This window comes from Falco punctatus (genome assembly GCF_963210335.1).
Source record: "Falco punctatus genome assembly, chromosome: 6".
NCBI classification, from domain to species: Eukaryota; Metazoa; Chordata; class Aves; order Falconiformes; family Falconidae; genus Falco; species Falco punctatus.
In genome coordinates, this window is record NC_137585.1 from 75,070,684 (window position 1) to 75,088,951 (window position 18,268).

General features: G+C 37.5%; 1 protein-coding gene across 6 annotated transcripts in view; it reads left to right on the plus strand.

Moving 5' to 3' along the window:
* MAGI2 (membrane associated guanylate kinase, WW and PDZ domain containing 2) overlaps positions 1–18,268 on the plus strand; it is a 761,916-nt gene that overhangs the window by 633,056 nt on the left and 110,592 nt on the right. For all 6 annotated transcript variants that reach the window (XM_080391914.1, XM_080391915.1, XM_080391910.1 and 3 more), the window contains one exon: positions 1,959–2,594. In XM_080391914.1, coding sequence (XP_080248040.1) covers positions 1,959–2,594 — 636 coding nt within the window. The remainder of the gene's footprint in view (positions 1–1,958; positions 2,595–18,268) is intronic.

Genomic DNA, 18,268 nt, shown 5'->3' on the forward strand with positions numbered 1-18,268 from the left:
CATTGAAGAGGACTCAGCTCAACAGCACCAGTCCTGTTATGAGCAATGTCAGCCTAACTGCTGATGTGGAAGCCAGGGATGAGAAATCAGGTAAGAGCTTTCTATACCAGGGCATGAGCAAATCACAATGAATTGCAGCCATCACCACAATAATTTAGTATAGTACGTTCTTTCTGTCTTTTAAATCTTGACTTTGGAAAATTATTTTACTCTCATCTGCTTGAGATAGAGCACTGGAGTTCTTTCAGCACTGCCTGTGAAGTGACCTTACTGCTTTTGCTTATGGTTTTAAATCTATTTATGATGCACATTTAAGACAGTATTTGTAGCTCCTAAGGTTTCTGTGAATAATATTCACAAATATTTAAACAAAGTCTCTTAACGTTTTTTCCTCAGACACTCTCTGAAGAAATCTTTCTCTGAATCACAATGTACATGTGCAATTAATTACTGTCAGGCTTTTAGACAAGCTAATCATGTAGGAATTGACCATTTCGTTTTCACATAGGAATAGCCTTTGCGTTTTGTTGTTGCATAGAAACAGCCCCTCCACTGGCATGATGTTTGCTTGATTAGATCTTTTGACTGAAGTACTTGAAAGACATAATTTTATAGATACACTTGAAGCAATTCCACACAAACCACCTGATCCTCCCTAAATCATTCTCATTTTATTGCTGAATTTTCAAGTGCCGTTAAAAAACGTTATGTGATGATAGGTCAGTTATTGAACTGTGTACCTTGCAGACACTTCAGTGTTGTCTGTGTAAATTATTTCTTGTTCCTAATTAATGGTAGGATAATAAGATGATCTTCACTTAGACAAATACTTTAACTTGTGCAGTTCTCTTAACAAAACATCCTTCTCGTTTGTTAGAATTGTTTTATTAAAATGGAAACTGATGGTGGTTCATCAAACTGTTCTGAATATCGCTTGTACTGATTACTCATTTTTATTTTAATATGCACCTTAACAGTGCCATAAAAAAATCATTAATTTAAATATGTAGATCCATTCTAACAACAAGAAGGAACTGGAACTTATTTCTGAACTTTTCAGTAACAGTAGCTGGTTGGTGCATGAATGATATGGAGACCCACAAATACCCTGTTGACAAAGTATTCTGCTTTCATATATACTCTGACTGGTAGCTCTGTAGTTTACATGAGACAAGATTGGGAGGTAAACATGGTATCTTTATTTTTATTTGACCAGCTGGTTTAGCCGGAAATATTAAACTGATTTTCAGACATTTGCCTAGATTTTTCAAATAAAAATCTGTTATAACTACTTACAAAATTTGTCCTGTCTTTGTCCTTGAACCATCATAGCCATGACAAAATGCCACTAAACATCTCTACAATATGAAAGATGCAGTTTAATTCATGCCTAGAATAGGAAATTACTGTAGTAGTTCTGGATGTCTGATGGCAAGTAATGACATTTAATAGGAAACTGTCAGTATCATGATCAATGCAGAAAGTATTTCCTCATGCACAAGCATGCAGTCTTGCATCCCTATCCATTGATTCTTAAGTCCATGAGTGCGGACTATTTCCTTTTTTTTTTACTTTTACTCTTCACAAAACAATGGTGTTTCTTGACAACCAACCCTCCAAATAAACTTCCACTGTATCTTCTAAAAAATAATCTGTGGACTGCACTGAAAGCAGTTGAAAAAATAGGGATGAAATGTTAAGAAAAGTTGTATGTCTGGGTCCAACTTCATTTTCCAGCTGTGAGCTTCCACAGAAAAGAAATAGTACTGTTACTGTCTATTTGTATTACATTTGATGGCAGAGAAAATTTACTTTTTTTTCTTTACTATGTAAGTCAGTATGTTGATCTAATTTTATTTTGTAGTAGACTTGTGTCTCATTAAAAAAAAAAAAATTGCACTGCATGTATAGTAACTGAAGTTGCCTCATAGTCTCACTACTTTTTCTTCTCTTTCCAGGTGATGTCATTGTCTATATTAATGAAGTTTGTGTCCTTGGACATACGCACGCAGATGTAGTCAAACTCTTCCAGTCTGTTCCTATTGGTCAGAGTGTCAACTTGGTGCTATGTCGTGGATACCCTTTGCCCTTTGATCCTGAAGATCCTGCCAACAGCATGGTGCCACCCCTTGCAGTAATGGAGAGGCCTCCGGTAGTGGTAAATGGAAGACATAACTATGAAACTTATTTGGAATACATTTCTAGGACTTCTCAGTCTGTTCCAGACGTAACAGATCGACCACCACACTCCTTGCACTCCATTCCAGCAGATAGTCAGCTTGATAGCACATTCCCACCACCTGCCCATGATGATAATGTATCAATGGCTTCTTCTGGGGCCACCCAAGCTGAACTCATGACCTTAACCATTGTGAAAGGGGCCCAGGGCTTTGGCTTCACTATAGCAGACAGTCCTACAGGACAGAGGGTGAAGCAAATTCTAGACATTCAGGGATGTCCTGGTTTGTGTGAAGGTGACCTCATTGTTGAGATCAACCAGCAGAATGTACAGAACCTGAGCCATGCAGAAGTAGTGGATATACTTAAAGAATGTCCTGTTGGAAGTGAAACTTCTTTGATTATCCATAGAGGAGGTAAGTTTGGAAAGTCTGTACAATTACCAAAATGTGTGTAAAAGGTTCTAAACCATAAGACATACATATACTCACTACATCCTTGTGTGCTAGGTTGGAAATTAGTTTCCATGTTGCGGGAGGTAACACTAATTGGTTCTGGAAAATGTGTCTGCAGTTAAGTATCCTAGGCAAAATTTAACAGTTTGTTGTACATTCCTTTTTGTGTTCTGAGTGTCAATGGTCCCACCTCTCTGTAAGGGTCAAACTAGAGCAGTTCCAGACCTTTCACCCTGTAATAATTTGTATGGTGTCTGCAGCAAACTCTTATAGTCCCAAAGCAGTGCTGCGAGTTTGAGATATAATTGTGTATCCTTGAGTATCTACTCATTAAGGTAGATGAAAATCAGAGCAATCGATTAGCCCTTTACAAGGTTACTGGTTTTGCTAAGCCATTTTGCCTCCTTTTCCTTCATTGTAAAAGTATTGTACAACAGTTGTTTTGTTTCTTTCTTGACAAAAAAGTTCCATAGTATATTTTTCTCTGTTTTAAAAAAAGCCAGCTTCTAGCAACTTAGTTTTTCTGACCAGCCTGACGCAGTAAGCTTGCATGTCCACCACTGGAAGGGGAGACTCAAGACATCTGTAAGGAAGTGATACCAACCTAAGTCTTAATACCTTGACAGTGATAAGTAATTTCATAGCTTTTAGTATTTGAGCAAACAAATATTCATTGATGGTTTGAAATGAGCATCCATCACAATTTATTATTACCTGAAGTGAATTACAATTTAATGTCTTTAATTAAAGATGTTTGTTCCTCTAAAGAGATTCATATGTCACTGAATGTACGTTACTCTGTGCTTCAAAAGAAAAAAAAAAAGGTTCTATACAAAAATACTAATTACTTTCCTTCTAAAGAGTAGAGGTTGGGAAGTGAAGCTTTAGTGTTTGCATATGCCAAATGTATGTCATTGGAAAACCTGCAGATCCTTAGAACAAGCAATATATCATTTTCTGAAATTGTGGAAATAATAAACATAAGGTGATTTAAATATCTGTAGATTCACAGTCAATAAAGTATTTTCATGTCTATATTTGACAGAATAATTTATAAGAGATAGATCTGACATTTCTTTGGAAGGAAACCAAATTAAGAGTGATATGTAAACACCAACTGGTGTCACTCTAGGATATGAACTTGGAGAAAGTTAATTGTTGCAGAGATGCTGTATTAATTGTTATTAAATATGGTTTTATTTAACATCCATTAAGAATCTGGAACAGTGGAGTAAGCAAAAAATTTTTTCTGAAAATGCTGGCAAATTAGGGAGAATTGCATAGGAAAAAAAAAAAGAATATAAAGGCGATTAGAAGGGTTAATGTAACCCCAAAAGATGGGATTTTATTTTGAAAAACACAAGCTAATCCCCCTCTAGAGGAAAACAATTCGGAACACCAATCTTCAGAGAGAAGTGGAGTGTGAAATTCAGTATGCTGAACAAGCCTGAGTAATAATAGACAGCAAAATTGATATTTCAGCAATCAGTGCAGGACAGTAGCAAAAAAACCCCTGAAGCAGCAACATACTCAAGCCCATGAGGATAATTCCTGTCTCTCAAGAGAATTCCTTCTTATAGCATCGATTCATGATCAAAACAAGTTGGTCAACATGATAGTTTAACAAGTTCTGGCACATTAACTGAGCTATAGTTATTTTCTACACATCACTGTGGCAGATAGGAGATACTGTGCTGATCTCAACGCTCAGTGGGAGCAGTATAAATTTACAGTCTTGTCTTTTGTCAGGTCGAACACTGAGCTACCGATAGTTGTCCTGGCTCAGCTGACAGAATACTATGTCCAAATGCAGTAACGTGTTCTTGAGTCTTAACCCTCTGTTCTGGGGCAGGGGGTGGTTGGTTGCTTTAGAGAACACAAGAGAAAGAGAGCATGTTTCGTTCATGGTAAAACAATGGCTAAGACTAAAACAATGGTTTGGAAGTACTACAGAGCGATTAAACTTAATGGGATGATACAGAGCAAATGGAAGTTTACTGTCAGAAATTTCTGTACATGAGATGTAAGGAGTATACCCTAATGCTAGGCTATTAGACTTTGAAACTGAAGAAAAGGCTTATTTGAGTGATTCAAAAGAAGTGAAAAAATAGAGTGTATGAGAGATGGCTAAATCATAGCTTAACAGAAATAGGAGAGCTGTGTTAAGGTGGCAGCCTGGGGTTTTTTTTCATGATTTCACAGGAAAAGGAATCCATGTGACCAAATATCCATCTATAATGCACGTAGATCTGTGCTAGTCGACATGTCTCCTTTTATAGTCCCTGGGCAGAAATAGGCCTTTCTAGGGTGCAATTCATGTCATTCCAATGTAGATGTTTCAAATAAGTCAGGTGTACCCTAAAAGTATATATTCTGCTTGACTGACTATAAAGGGAGTCAAGGTTGACTGGTTCAGATGTACGTGTCTGTCCCACATGTTATGAATAAAAAGCAGATTATAAGATTTAGTTGTGTGAGATAATCTGAATACAAACCAAAATCCTAGTACTCAAAGAAACCTGCTATGATTCTAAAATATTTAGTCTGTGGCACTGGTGAAGCAAGGCATACTCTTGCGTAACTCATGGATCCAATTCTTATTTTATTATCTCTAATGTGTAATGACACTTGAATAATACTATCCTTTTCCATCATTACCCTATGCATCCTGTCTTTAAAACCTCATTTTTAAGATTAAGACCAAAGTACTATTCCTGCCTGTAGAAGAGGAAGGCTTTGTTTTGCATAAGGTTCTGTGTTGCCTTGTGATGTATTCTGCCTCTGCTATGAATATGGCCTGACTGTATAGTTCACTGTGGCAAATCCATTTTTGTAAGTGATTTAATTTCTCTTTCTCATCCAGCAATCTTATCTACATTGCAGCCAAGAAACAGATCGAGATTGGCTGAGATACATTCTCACTTCCTTATACAGGACAAAATGCTCTCGTATGCATATAGTATGCATGCTGCAGCATTTAAGAAGCCATTGTCCCTCAAGCTTAGGAGGTGAACAGCCAGAGTATGTGCAAGGAAACATGCAAGGAAAGGTCTGCATGTTTCAAAAAGATGGAGCTGGTAGCAGTACTCAAATGTAAAAAGGCCACTAAAGAATACTGTCTGAACCAACACCAGAGACTTGTCATGGGGTACCATCCAACTGGAGGAAGTCCCACTGCATTTGTAGCATGCTCATTTTAAAATTTCTAAAGCAGAAGTAGTAATTTAGCTGATTGCTAAAAAAGTTTTTAAATGGACATAATATCATTGCACATCTAAGAAAATACTATGCAGCACTTTTCTGGGTGACAACTATGATAGTCTATGGCTAGAGATCTTACAATCTTCTTTCTGTTTTTTAGTCAGGTTCTTTGGTAAACACAGATGTGCTGCTTAGTTTGATTTCTTTGCACTGGTTTTTGCTCACCAGCCATATAGTTTCCATTGATTACTGTAATATGTCAGAAGTGTTCATAGTGAAAAAAAAAGTAAAATGAAAAAAAAAGATAGTGGAAAAGTGTTGCTAAAAAAAAAAAAAAAAAGGAAAAGGGAATAGAAAAAAAGAAAGGACAAAAAAGGTATGAGGGTGTTTGTTGTTTGTTACCCAAACAGATTTACCCCTTTCCAGCCTTCATACTTCATCCTCAGCTTCTGCAGCAGCCTGCACTGAGTCTAGGCTGCTGAGATAACGTGTAAGAACTCTCAAAAATCAGCCTTTCTGAAGGTGGGTAGAGCAGAAATTCTGCATTAGCCCAGAACTACTGAAAAACAGCACTAAGTGGTTGAAGCAGTATGCACCAAATTTATGTAGAGCAAAATATTCACCCATTAGGACATCAAAAATTGGGTTTGGCATGTTCTACTAAATGAGCTATCCAAGTATGTGATACATGCCATCTCTTTTGGAAAGTATCTTTGAAATATATGAACCTATAGTCGGCAGCCCGGCCCCAGAAGTGTTCCTGTCAAAAAGAGAACTGACACATTCAAATGCAGATCCATCAAGACTGTGTCTGAAATATTGTTGTTAAGGAAATCTGAAGACAACCCAGGACTGATTCATGAAGCTATGGCAACTCCCAAACAAGTGCTGTGAGTGAAACATTAAAAGTAAACTGAAAAAGTGGGAACCTGACAGAGTTCCTACATCAGATGGCTATTTTATAATGGTGGAATCCAAACAGGCTCAGAGAAGCCGAGACTGTTGGTATGGAACGGAGCCAGAGTACTGACTCACTGTCCATACTGGCTGGTGAATGGTTAGCCCATTCCTGGCATGGGACTAGAATAAGCCAGCAGCCAGTTTCACCCTGACACAATGTGGGAGATAGCACGGGGCACACACAATGCACAGTCGGGGTGAGGGGGCAGAATTTAACTACGTAGATGTAAACCGTGACAATAAAAGGAAGGCCAAGTATCTTAGATTTTGTATAAACCCTAGTAGAAGTTTATAACTCCTTAAGACATTTAACAGATACCAGCACATCGCATGAAGCACCAGCAATTTCCAAAACAGCCAGAAATTTCACTAAAAACATCTCTGCATCATCTAGTGAATAAGCCTACCCCCTCAAAATTGGTGGACTTCAATAGAAGGAATACCACACCCTCAGTGCCCTTTCCAGGGACTGACCTCAGATTTACCAGTCTACCAGAGAGATGATTGGTTTAGTTTGGTTTGGTTTGGTTTGGTTGGTTTGGTTTGGTTTGGTTTGGTTTGGTTTGGTGGGTTTTTTGTTGGTCCAGGCTTGCTGTAGGGTGTCTTTCAATTCCTCTAGTCAGGAAGGCTCATGCTCCCTTTTCTCCGAGTTGTCCTCTCTCTTGGGAAAGCCGCACAAGATAAAGCTGTGGGCAGCACCATCACCCTGCTAACACGAGTCTGGCCCAGGCAGCTCTGATCTCCTGCTTCCACAATCTCAGCCCACCACCGAGGTCTCTACAGCTTTGACTCTGCTTCTGCTGTTCTTCAAAATACAAAAAAAAGTACCTGGTGCAAACTGGAGACCCTGTATCTCGTGTCTTGCTCATCCCCAATTCAGGACTTCCTAGTCAACAGTACTGAGGGTTTGAAGTAATGAAGTTGTTAGGAGGATGGTGTGGATTTTTGATTTCAGGCTTAGGGAAGTTTGCTGTCATCCTACTGTCTCTACTCTTTTACATCCCTGAGTCAGTGGTGGGGATTTTCCTTCCAGGAGCTTCATAAGGGACCCCAGTCTTGCTTTAATTGCTTCTTATGGGTACTCTGAATTAATAGCAGTCTGTTCATGATTAATTTGCTCGTGAAGATATGCTTTTTGTTGTCTCTGACAAGAGATGTTGGGAGATACAAGGTCTGATAGCTCTCCTGCTTCTGCCATACTTTCTCCTCTCCAGACAGCTACTCCAGCTGTACATTTGCTCCTGATCCCTTTTCTCCTATTTCTTGGGAGTATTCTAATGTTGAGAGGAACTTGCATCCATTTGGAAACATCTGCATTTTTAGCCCTGCTGTACTCTTAAATGGCACGTATATATCTATCATTTGTGAGTTTAAGGGACACTTGATCCTACAAAGGGAAGGTGCACGCGAACCTAGTTGTGAACCACTGGCCCTTTTGAAGCGAATCATGTGAACCATTGATACCTAGGAGTCAATGACATTAACTTCTTCTGTCCAACATGCTGCTAAAATACCCTCTTTTAGTTTTCTCTTTACAATTTACCACACCATTTTGCCTTGTCATCTCTCTAAAGTGCTCTGTTGTTCCTGGGCCTGTCTGCTTTAAAACTGATGGAAAACAAAGGTTCGTAGCTGACCTTTTTCCTTTCCATGTCAAAATTATGAGCTTTTATATGACATCATAAATGCAACAGTTTCCTCAGCATGAGTTATCTGTAAATATATTCTTCTCAAGCTGGCTTTTGGGTTGTTTTCATTTTTTGCTCATTTTTGTTCCTGTTCTTAGCTAGTAATGCCAGAAATATTTAATGATCAAAAATATTGTGAGTCATGCTGCATCGTCCACCGCATTGACTTTGCTGTTAGATGTCATCTTGCCCTTTCCCCCACCCCCAGCCTTGGTCGCTTCTCCCTTCCTGCCTTCCCTACATAGAAATCAATATTTTGTGCAAGATATTTTCATAACAGCCTTGTGAGAGGGGCAGTTGTCTTAATTGCAGAAATAAAGCCTCTGAAAGGTATTTTAGAAAATACTGTTACCATGCAAGAAATATTGCTGTTATATTAGCATAACTCCTGGAAGCGCTGCATTCCAGATTCATTTTTACAAAGCATGTCTCACCTTACAGAGTATCGTATTTTTAGCCGTGAGATATGTACTCTCCTAGTAACCTTCAAATTATTTACATCCTTTTTGTCCTACCCATTGAGACTGTTTTATACTTTGGATTGACTTGAAATCATTTTTTAAGTATCTTGTTGTAATCGTCTGGTATCAGATCTATTTTAATAAATACTTTACATGTTATAGCAGGTAAACTAAAAAATATCTTACATATAAAGACTTGTTTATTAAGGGATTCAATCTAAATCTTGTTAGTAAGAGCAATGGTAACCTCTCAGTAGCAGAGGGAATGACAAATTTGAACAGAGGGAGTCATGGCAGGAGACCAGTTATCCTGAAATTCACGCTAATGAGACTTTCATATCTTTTCTTGTATAACTGATTAGCAGCGAAACAGTGTGCAATTGCTTCCATATTTCTGAATAAAAGAAAAAGAAACCATAGACCTCCTTAATGAATATGGATTCCTGAAAAAATAGACATCAATAATAGTTAGTAGCTATTACACTGTATTAATGGAAGTAGTATTAATTGCATTGTGTTTCAAAGTGGTAGTGTTATGGTTTTGCTGCTTCTTTCTTATTAATGTTTGTGCACTGTGTGGTACATTTGTGTATAATTTTGCAAAGCATTAGATAAATCTTTTTTACATATATTGCATAGAAGTTTTTTAATGACTGTTAGCAAGCATTTTGTTTCAAAAGTCCTTTTATTATTGGTGAAACTGTTTTCTAATGTAGGCTTATATGGTCTGTATTAAATTTGAACAGTGCTTCTCTCAAAAATGATGGGGACGCTTCTCCTAGGGACACGTGTGCCTAACTTGTTGATATTAAAAGAAGTTAGTTTGCACACTGGAGAAATAGGCCCCTTTAGAATACCTTTTAGCAAAAAGAAATACAAGTGTGTAGTCATAGATTCTTACCATTGCATGTCATAAAGAGGTAACTACCATTGCTCCAATGGCTATTTTACCATTAATTACTTATGCCCAAAATGAGACTACTTACAGTAAGCAGTCAGACGTTATTGTTACTAGGTCTACCCAGAGACTTGCCATGCACCTAGGCTTGGTGCAGGGCTGCAGGAACTCTGCCTTCAGGACAGGCAACTCTCTGCTGAGGAGTGCAGGGCACATTTGTGCCTGGTGGCTGCAGCCCACATCACTGCTAGAGCCCAGGAGCTCTCTTGGCAGCACTGCAGGCTGATTCCAGTCTTACTGGTATTAATGAGTGGATTAACACTAATTGAAGAAAAATTTGTTTGAGAAACCAGATTTTTTGGCTTGCTTGGTTGGAATCTGGCCAGGCCAGAGAAGTTTCTCCTCTGTTCTTGCAAGCAGTATTATCAGAAAACCAGCCAGGTTATCTTGGACTGTGTATGTCAGTGAAAAATGGCATCTTTTAAAGCCAGATACCTCCCAAGCATGGCACATGGGAGAACCTACTGCAATACTAGGGCATTAAGAAATTTGTTTTTTTTCTTAATTGCCCCTAGTCTAGGCTCTGAGTGAATCTAGCCTTCCCCAGAGGAGATCTGGGAAATCAGCCTAAGGAAAGAGAACTACAGAGCTGGACTCTGAAAAAGTACCGTACAACCTGTGCTTGTGTACCAAGGCCTGTCTAAAGTTTAGTCTAAATGTGTTGAACAATGTCTCTGTTGGTTCAGTATAATGTAATGTCCTATTAAACATCTGTTGGGTTTCCAAATCTGTTGTCAAAGTACATTGTGTAGACGTTGTGATGTGGTGATTTGTAATAATAGTGCAATATTTGTAGCAATAAAGTAAGCTAATATACTATGAAACCAGTGAGTACATTATCTATTGCGCTACAGACATGAGGCACAGCACTGGGGAGACGGGAAGGCGTGATTTCCAGGCACTTCCTAAAACACTTACAAGAGCCACAAAACTCTCTTGGCTCTTATGGTTTGCCTGTCCAGTAAAAATGCAGAAACCAAATCAGTCTTCTAGATGAGGTATTTATCCCTGTGCAATTATTTAAGCAATTTCCTTTTACATTCTTGAAAAGGGAGGGAAGGCTTTAACAATGGCTACGCTTGCCCTCTATGTGTAATGCTCTTTTTTATTATTATTATTTTATAAACCAGGAGCATACATTTATTAAATACAACACTGCCCTTCTCAGGGAGCCTTTGGGTAACTCATAATTCAAACACAATCAAAACCCAACACCGGGATACATGCACTTTTGCTGTGTCACCTTCAGATTACAGTATAAAAAAGGACATGGAAGCCAAAGCTGTCAGGCACAAGCTCTGAAAATTGACTCCCAAGTGTGTCAAAACAGATTTCTAAAAGAAATAAATTGCTTTCCAAAGCCAGATTTGTCATAACTTGGAAGAGTATTTCAGTGTATAAGAAACATACTGTGCAGTTTTCCTGTTTGGTAAATGAGAAAAATCTTGACTTTTATTTATTTTGTACCTTTATTACCAGGAGCTAAAACAAGGCAAGCTTTCTGTGCACACATTCCTAGGGTCACCTTATTTTTAGTATCTATTTCAGTTAGGTGCAAATGATATTTAATGGACTTTTTAGAATATTTTTCTCTAATGTAAGCATTTTTATTGCATTTCTTGTGTTTTAGATAGAGAACTTCTAAAGATCCTATGATAATTAGAAAAAGACTCTATATGCCTGAATAAAAACACAGACTCAGAACCTTTGAATAAGAAAATACTTTAGAGATCTTTAAATTCATTTTATCAGTTATTTTCCATTTTGACAATGAGTTGGGTTTTTTTCTCTAGCAGAAAGTTTGCTAGTATTTTAAAAGGATAAATGATGATGACGATGATGATAGCACTATTAATAATGCAGATTTTCTTAAAGAATAAAAAAAATCATTAAGTGATACTTCAGGGATTAGTTAGCATCGTAGAAAAGGTTTGCTGATTATGGAAAATATTGCAGTATTCGCTGCATATATTTCATTTCAAAGTCAACACCTTTTTCTTACTATCCATGTGAAATAATTTCTGTATTTTAAACTATTGGATCTCAATAAATGTGATTATTTTAGGCATCTGGGGCAGTTTAAACACTATCATAGCTCTGAAGTAGCACAGAAGATGCTTTAATCTGTTCCTTAAAGAAAAAAAGTAATGGCCAGTAGAGAAACTTGTTCCTTTTTGTTGTATAAAAGTGATCCTAGTGGGATAGTGTATCAGAAGACTCAGCTGCTCTTTTGCATAGCTCTTAAACCTCACGCTATTTCACGTGTAACGTTCTCAGGAATAAGTATCAGGGATTACTAAAAGAAGATGGAAAGACTCTGGTGGAGTAGTTCAACTGTGTAACCAAAATGAAGGATGATTACATCAATGGGAGGTCCTAGAGCATTCCAGAGGGAAGTCTGGGGAAAAGTCCACAGAGCTTTCATCTGTGGACAGTGAGAGCCCACAAATGTGGCAGAGCCAAAGACAGTCATCTCCATCCAATTTCTGCCCATTTTCACCAGCTTTTTCCATGCTTTACCCAGGTCCTTCCTCAGTCTGTATGTTTATTGTTTGTCATTCCAGCTCCATTTTCCTTCATGTAAGCAATTCAGAGAAGCTGTCGTTCTTGAATGTCAGCCCAGTAATTGAACTTAGCCTTGGTTTGAGCAGGAGGTTGGACTAAATGAGTCCCTTCCAATCCAAACACTTAATTATTCTATGCTTCTCCATCTTTCTCATGTTTGGGGCCCCGAGGTTCCAAAAGAGAGTGTCTGTGACTAAATGTAGTAAATCACCATCAGGATAATTTTAAACTTCTTCCACAGTACTTCTCAGAGAGAGAAAGGGAGTTGTTTAATCTTGTCTCCTTATTACACCATATTAAATATATATTTATATTAAACTTATATATATTTCTTTATATATGAGAGTTCTTTAGAAATTGGTGCAAACAGAAAGAATGAAGACGTGCTGTTTGATTTCAGCTTGCCAGATGTGTTCATTGAGATTATATACACAGCAAATTATTTTCACGCTATAATTGAAAAATAATGCAGTGTTTATTTGTTTGTTATGTAGCATTCCTGAGAGATGTCAGTGGCTTGTTGGGTTGGCTGTAAAAGAACACCTAGATAGTATGATCCAACTAATAATGTTCACTACAAGGACATCAACTACAATGATTATTTCTGCCAAGGTTAATCTTAATTAAGCAAGAGGTTATCTTGCAACTTACTCACTGTATACCAGACTTTGAACTTTATCAAGTTCTTTCTCGTAATAGAAGCACATTAGGATGCATTGTACTAAAAGACAAACCAGCTATATAGAGTTTTGGTCAAAATGGCCCTTTTTAAACAGGCATCTCAGGATAATTAATTGTGAATGTAAATTTTTAGAGGTCCCTAAAGGCAAAGAAGCTGGAATTGTTTTACATGCTACATAACTTCAGCCTGTCTTCCCAGGTTTGCCTTGCAACACATACAGCCACGTTCAGCTCAGCTTTTGCTGCCAGGCAATCTGTGTAGATAGCTTCAGGGCATCCTCCCTCACTGAGCTGGGCAGCGAGCAGGGCTCCCTGCACGGTGAGGAGAACAGGCACTTACTTCTGTGGTGCCATTCAGTTACTGTAAACATCTAAAGTAGCTGAAATGAATATTCTAAAAAAGCCTATTCTTCCCTGTTGATTATTAATGTTTTTAAAAACTCTCCTACCGAAGTTTCATATTTAAATTTCTACTCACATTTGGTCAGATGAATCCCAATTTAACTGTAAAAAAGTTAGATTTCTAGTCTACACTAGTCAAAAGAGTTACCCCTGCAGTCAGTGGCAGAAAATAGGCAGCTTTTTTAGATGATGACTTAAGTAATTTTGTTCAGTCATTGCTTAAGCAGCTTGTTCTCTGAGTTTACCCATCATGCGCCACTGATGACAGAGAAGTCTGGCCGAGGACCATAGTTTAGTTAACCAGCCAGCAAGACAAGGCTGAGTGAGATGAGTCCAGCCCACACACCAGAGGCAAGCATAGAAGAACTGAAGGTATTAAAAACCCCAACTGTACTATCACAAAAGTTGGAATCTGTCTCATGCATTATAGCTAAATCTGGGATCCCATTTATGCTACCATAGAATGAAATACGGGTTTCTTTATAAAAGGAAAGTGATAAATGTGGGCTTGCAGAAAATAGATTGTTTCAGATTAAATATATATTAATATCTCTATTAATATTACAAGTTTGGTTATAAAATGTAGTTGGTTTTATATAATGGACTTTTGTAAGGCCTTACATGCAACATCCTCAATCCCGATTTAAAAATGGAAACAAGTAAAATTAGTATGGCTTATTTGAATTGAAGAATTGGTTAACTGATTGATCTTTTAACATAATTATAAGTAGGAAATCAGTGAGGGAATTTATATTTAATGAGCTTCCTCTAGGATAAATTCTTGGCTTTTGACTGTATTTCACTTTTTATGAAGATCCTGTAGAAAACATAAAAGCAATACTGATAAAGTTTGCAGATAGCAGAGAGATTGGTCCACGTCATTGGACAGGTGACACATTACTGATAAAGAGCAGTGTGAAATACTTAATAAATTAAGCATCAGCAAATAGGAAGCATTTTTACACAGTTGATGTGAAAGTGTTTCCTGAAACACAGAGCAAAGAATGCAGCCCACACTTGCCAAAGTGCTTTTGAATCATTATGGATAATCAGCTAAGCATAGCATCACAATGAAAAAGGCAAAATCAGCACAATTTCTTAAAATAAAACTTACGGTTTATATGATTTTCTTAGTAAGATGCCATTGATATTTTATTGCATTTATTAGGAATTTTAACAAAATCAATGAGATCATGTTCTAGATTGTTTTCCCTCTGCTTCTTAAATTCATATTTTCCCATCTTTTTTTGCTTTTTACACATGCACTTCAAAGTTACGACATGACACTTCCATATACTATGCAAAGGCCAAGCCTCTTGCAGGAGTCTTAACTCAAGTTTCTCTTACTGTTAGTAATGACCTGAAATGGAGGATTTCTCTAGGATTTTCCATACAGTTATTCATTAGCAAAAGTAATGACTGATTCAATTGTCCATGTGCAAGGTAGATAGAAAGATGTTTCTTTCATACCCAGCTCCTATAAATTATCTCATTTCTTGTACAAGCAATTAAGCATATTGTTTCAGAATTTATTTCCTGTGAGGAACTTGCAAGCACTTGTTCATTAAAAGCTTGTAGAAATGGGAAAAAATAGGACCTGGCTTGGGGAGAGTGGTCTAAAACAGAGCTGAAAGGATAGAAACCAGGTACTGAAGAATTAGAGATTCAGAAAATATGTTTTAGTCCATGTAAACAGTTCTCTAAGGAATCATGTTGTGGGATGATCCTTGTTTTCAGCAGAGGAAGCACAGTCCCTGATATACAACGGTCTGGGTACCAGAGTCTACCAGCTATAAAAGTGCTTGAAAGACATTTATGGGTAATATGAGAATTGATTTACTTAAAACAGCTACAGCCATCCTCAGTGTCAAATAGATAATAGCAGTCTGACGGAGAGCATCTGTTTGGTTTCTTCCAAGTGTGTGTGCTACCATCCTTCCTCGGAGAAGCACCTGGGGGTCAGGCAGGTCCTCCTGCAGTGGAGACAGATCACCCCTCCCTGAGGTCCTCCTCATGGAGAGACATTTCCAATGGCTGTGGGATCAAGGCAGAGAGCTGAAGATCTGCAGCCTAATCCAGGAACCTCCTGAGACGAGCAAGGAGCAGACACATGAGCCTCAGAGGGAATGGGATGAAAATTGGGGGCTGGCAGGGAGTAACTCAGTAAGCCATTGTTTTCACTGGAATCAAGCACCTGTAACATAGGGACAGTGAGCAGGGCAGGCTGTTCAGAAACCCCTTTTGCTTCTATATTCTCCAGGTAATCATTTTACATTTTCACTATATGAAAACTTATGTATTGTACTTATAATAAAGCCTGGTGGTTTGGGGTTTGGTGAGGTTTTTTAGATATATCTATACACACACATATATATGAGAAAGCCTTTGGAGCTGTCTATAAGAAAGAATCTAGGTAGATGTAGCTTAAAACTTTGGCTAACCTAGAATAACACCTCAGGTGGGAAGAAAGCACCAAATCAAAACCAGCTACATTGCCACAAAACAAAAAGTAATTTCTTCACCAGCATCCCAGGCTGACATATTCTGCACGTTGCAGATCAAAGGCTTGAGTGCTGGAACTGAAGACTGATGATGCTTCTCCTCCTGAGCTGTAACTCCGACATAGTATCTATGGCTATTAAATGTGAGTTAGTAATGAAGAAACAAATTAACACAGAAATCCTATGGATTTCAGAGATTTTTACGAAAGGGGAAAGTCCTATTACACCAGCTTTACAATCTGGGGTGATAAAACACAAAGATAATGTGCATCATTGTAATTATGAAATCAGAAAAAGAGCCCCAAATGGAAATATACTGCTACTACTTTCCCTTTTGCTATTTAAAACTACAAACATTATAATTGGAAATACACACAGATGCCAAAGAATAATAGAAATAAAAAATAAATAATAGTGGTTTAGCATGCAATATAATAAGTAAGAAAACATCCATTTTCTGTATTGGAAATAACATTGCAAATTAAAGCAAACAAATTAAGGAAAGAAAAATTAATGCCTGTGAAATTTTCCAGGTGGAGGATCAAACCTAGCAATTAGAGAGTGAGTATTAATTCTGAAGTATTCAAAAGCTTTTTTTTTTTACCCTCCCCTAATTTGTCTGATAGTTAAAGAACTGCAGCGTAACAAGGTACATGTTTATGTCATTAAATCAAGATGCATCTATTGCAGAGTGCTGATGTAGTAGTTGCCATTGAGTTGCATTTCTAACTCATTCATACTAGGAAAGGGATGGATAAAAATTTATGACTTGTGTTTGTGCATGGAAGTATCCATTTTTATTCATTAATATGGGATAGCTACTTGCACACTGTTTTTCTCAGTTCTCATTGCCAGTAAATAATCTTTACCAGTTTAAGGAGAACTGTAGATGTTCATCACGTCTTCCATTTAAGGTCTTTCTATAGCAGAACACAACTTTCAGAACATTCTTCATGGAAACACTGTGTTCAGTGGAGGATCTGAATATATTTTTGTTTGATTTCGGTTCTATACTTGTTAATACATTTCAAATTGCAGCAATACTTTCTGATTATATATAACAGTATATAATTTTGTTGAAACTAGAATGGTATTGTAATTGGTCTTCTCTCATCTATGAAATATTAAGTTTAAAAAAGCTCCCACCAGGACTGAGTCCTAGATATTTAATTTTTTTTTACCAAAGAGAACAGCCACTGAGAAATATAGCAACTTAGTTTAGGACTATCAGTTGCCTGATAGATCAATAACTTTACGGTATGAAAAGCAAAGGCCTGCTTAGAACAGGATAAATTACTTCAGGCTCCATGATGTCAAGAATATCTAATATTTAGTGCTCACTAAATATTAGATGGTCCTGCTAAATATTAGATAGTCAGGAGGTATTTTTTTCTATAACTTAACTAGAAATTTCACCTGCCATCTGACTTACTTATTTTTTACCAATATACAATTGAATAAATGTTCAATACATTTTGGAAATGCAGCTTTATGCACAAGAATGGCTTTAGTGAATCACCATTCACCGATGAACACTCCCTTTGTCAGAAGAGCACTAACAAGCTCTAATTTGAATCAACCTTTTCCTTCCCCTTCCCCTGAAGTAGACAGTCTGTTGTTGATCCCTGTGACATGAATCATACATTTAAAATTAGCTCATAAGGGTTAAAAACAATTAAAAAAAACACAAACAAAAAAACCCAAACAAACAAACAAAAAAAAAAGCCAGGGGCATATTCCACTACAAACTATTTCCTGTCCTAGCTGGTCAGGATTATACACCAGCAAAACTGTATGGTGACTTGGTAAAGAGCACGCAGATCTACATTTAGTGCCTTTTGAACTACCTATTCTTCAGGAAAGCCCAAGGAAAAAGCATATATCACATCCAATTTGATGACCATCAATGATTAATTGTACTGTTCCTGTTCATCCGGCTTCCTTCAGCCAGCTATCGTCTTCAAATCCGTAGGTTTTGTTCTGTGATCATACGGGCATACTGAGGTGTGTGGGTATACTGAGGAAGAAGAAGACATTTTACAGGTCCAAGTGTGCTGTCTTATGCAGTAAATTCTGATTAAAAAAAGAGGGTTATACATGCTAGGTACCCTAACAAGTCTTTCTAAAAATGCTAATTTTTTAGCTTAGGCCAGCTGTGAGGTCCACGAGGTGCTTCACGGTTGTCAGCACCATAATCTTCTCTGTTTAACTTGTCATG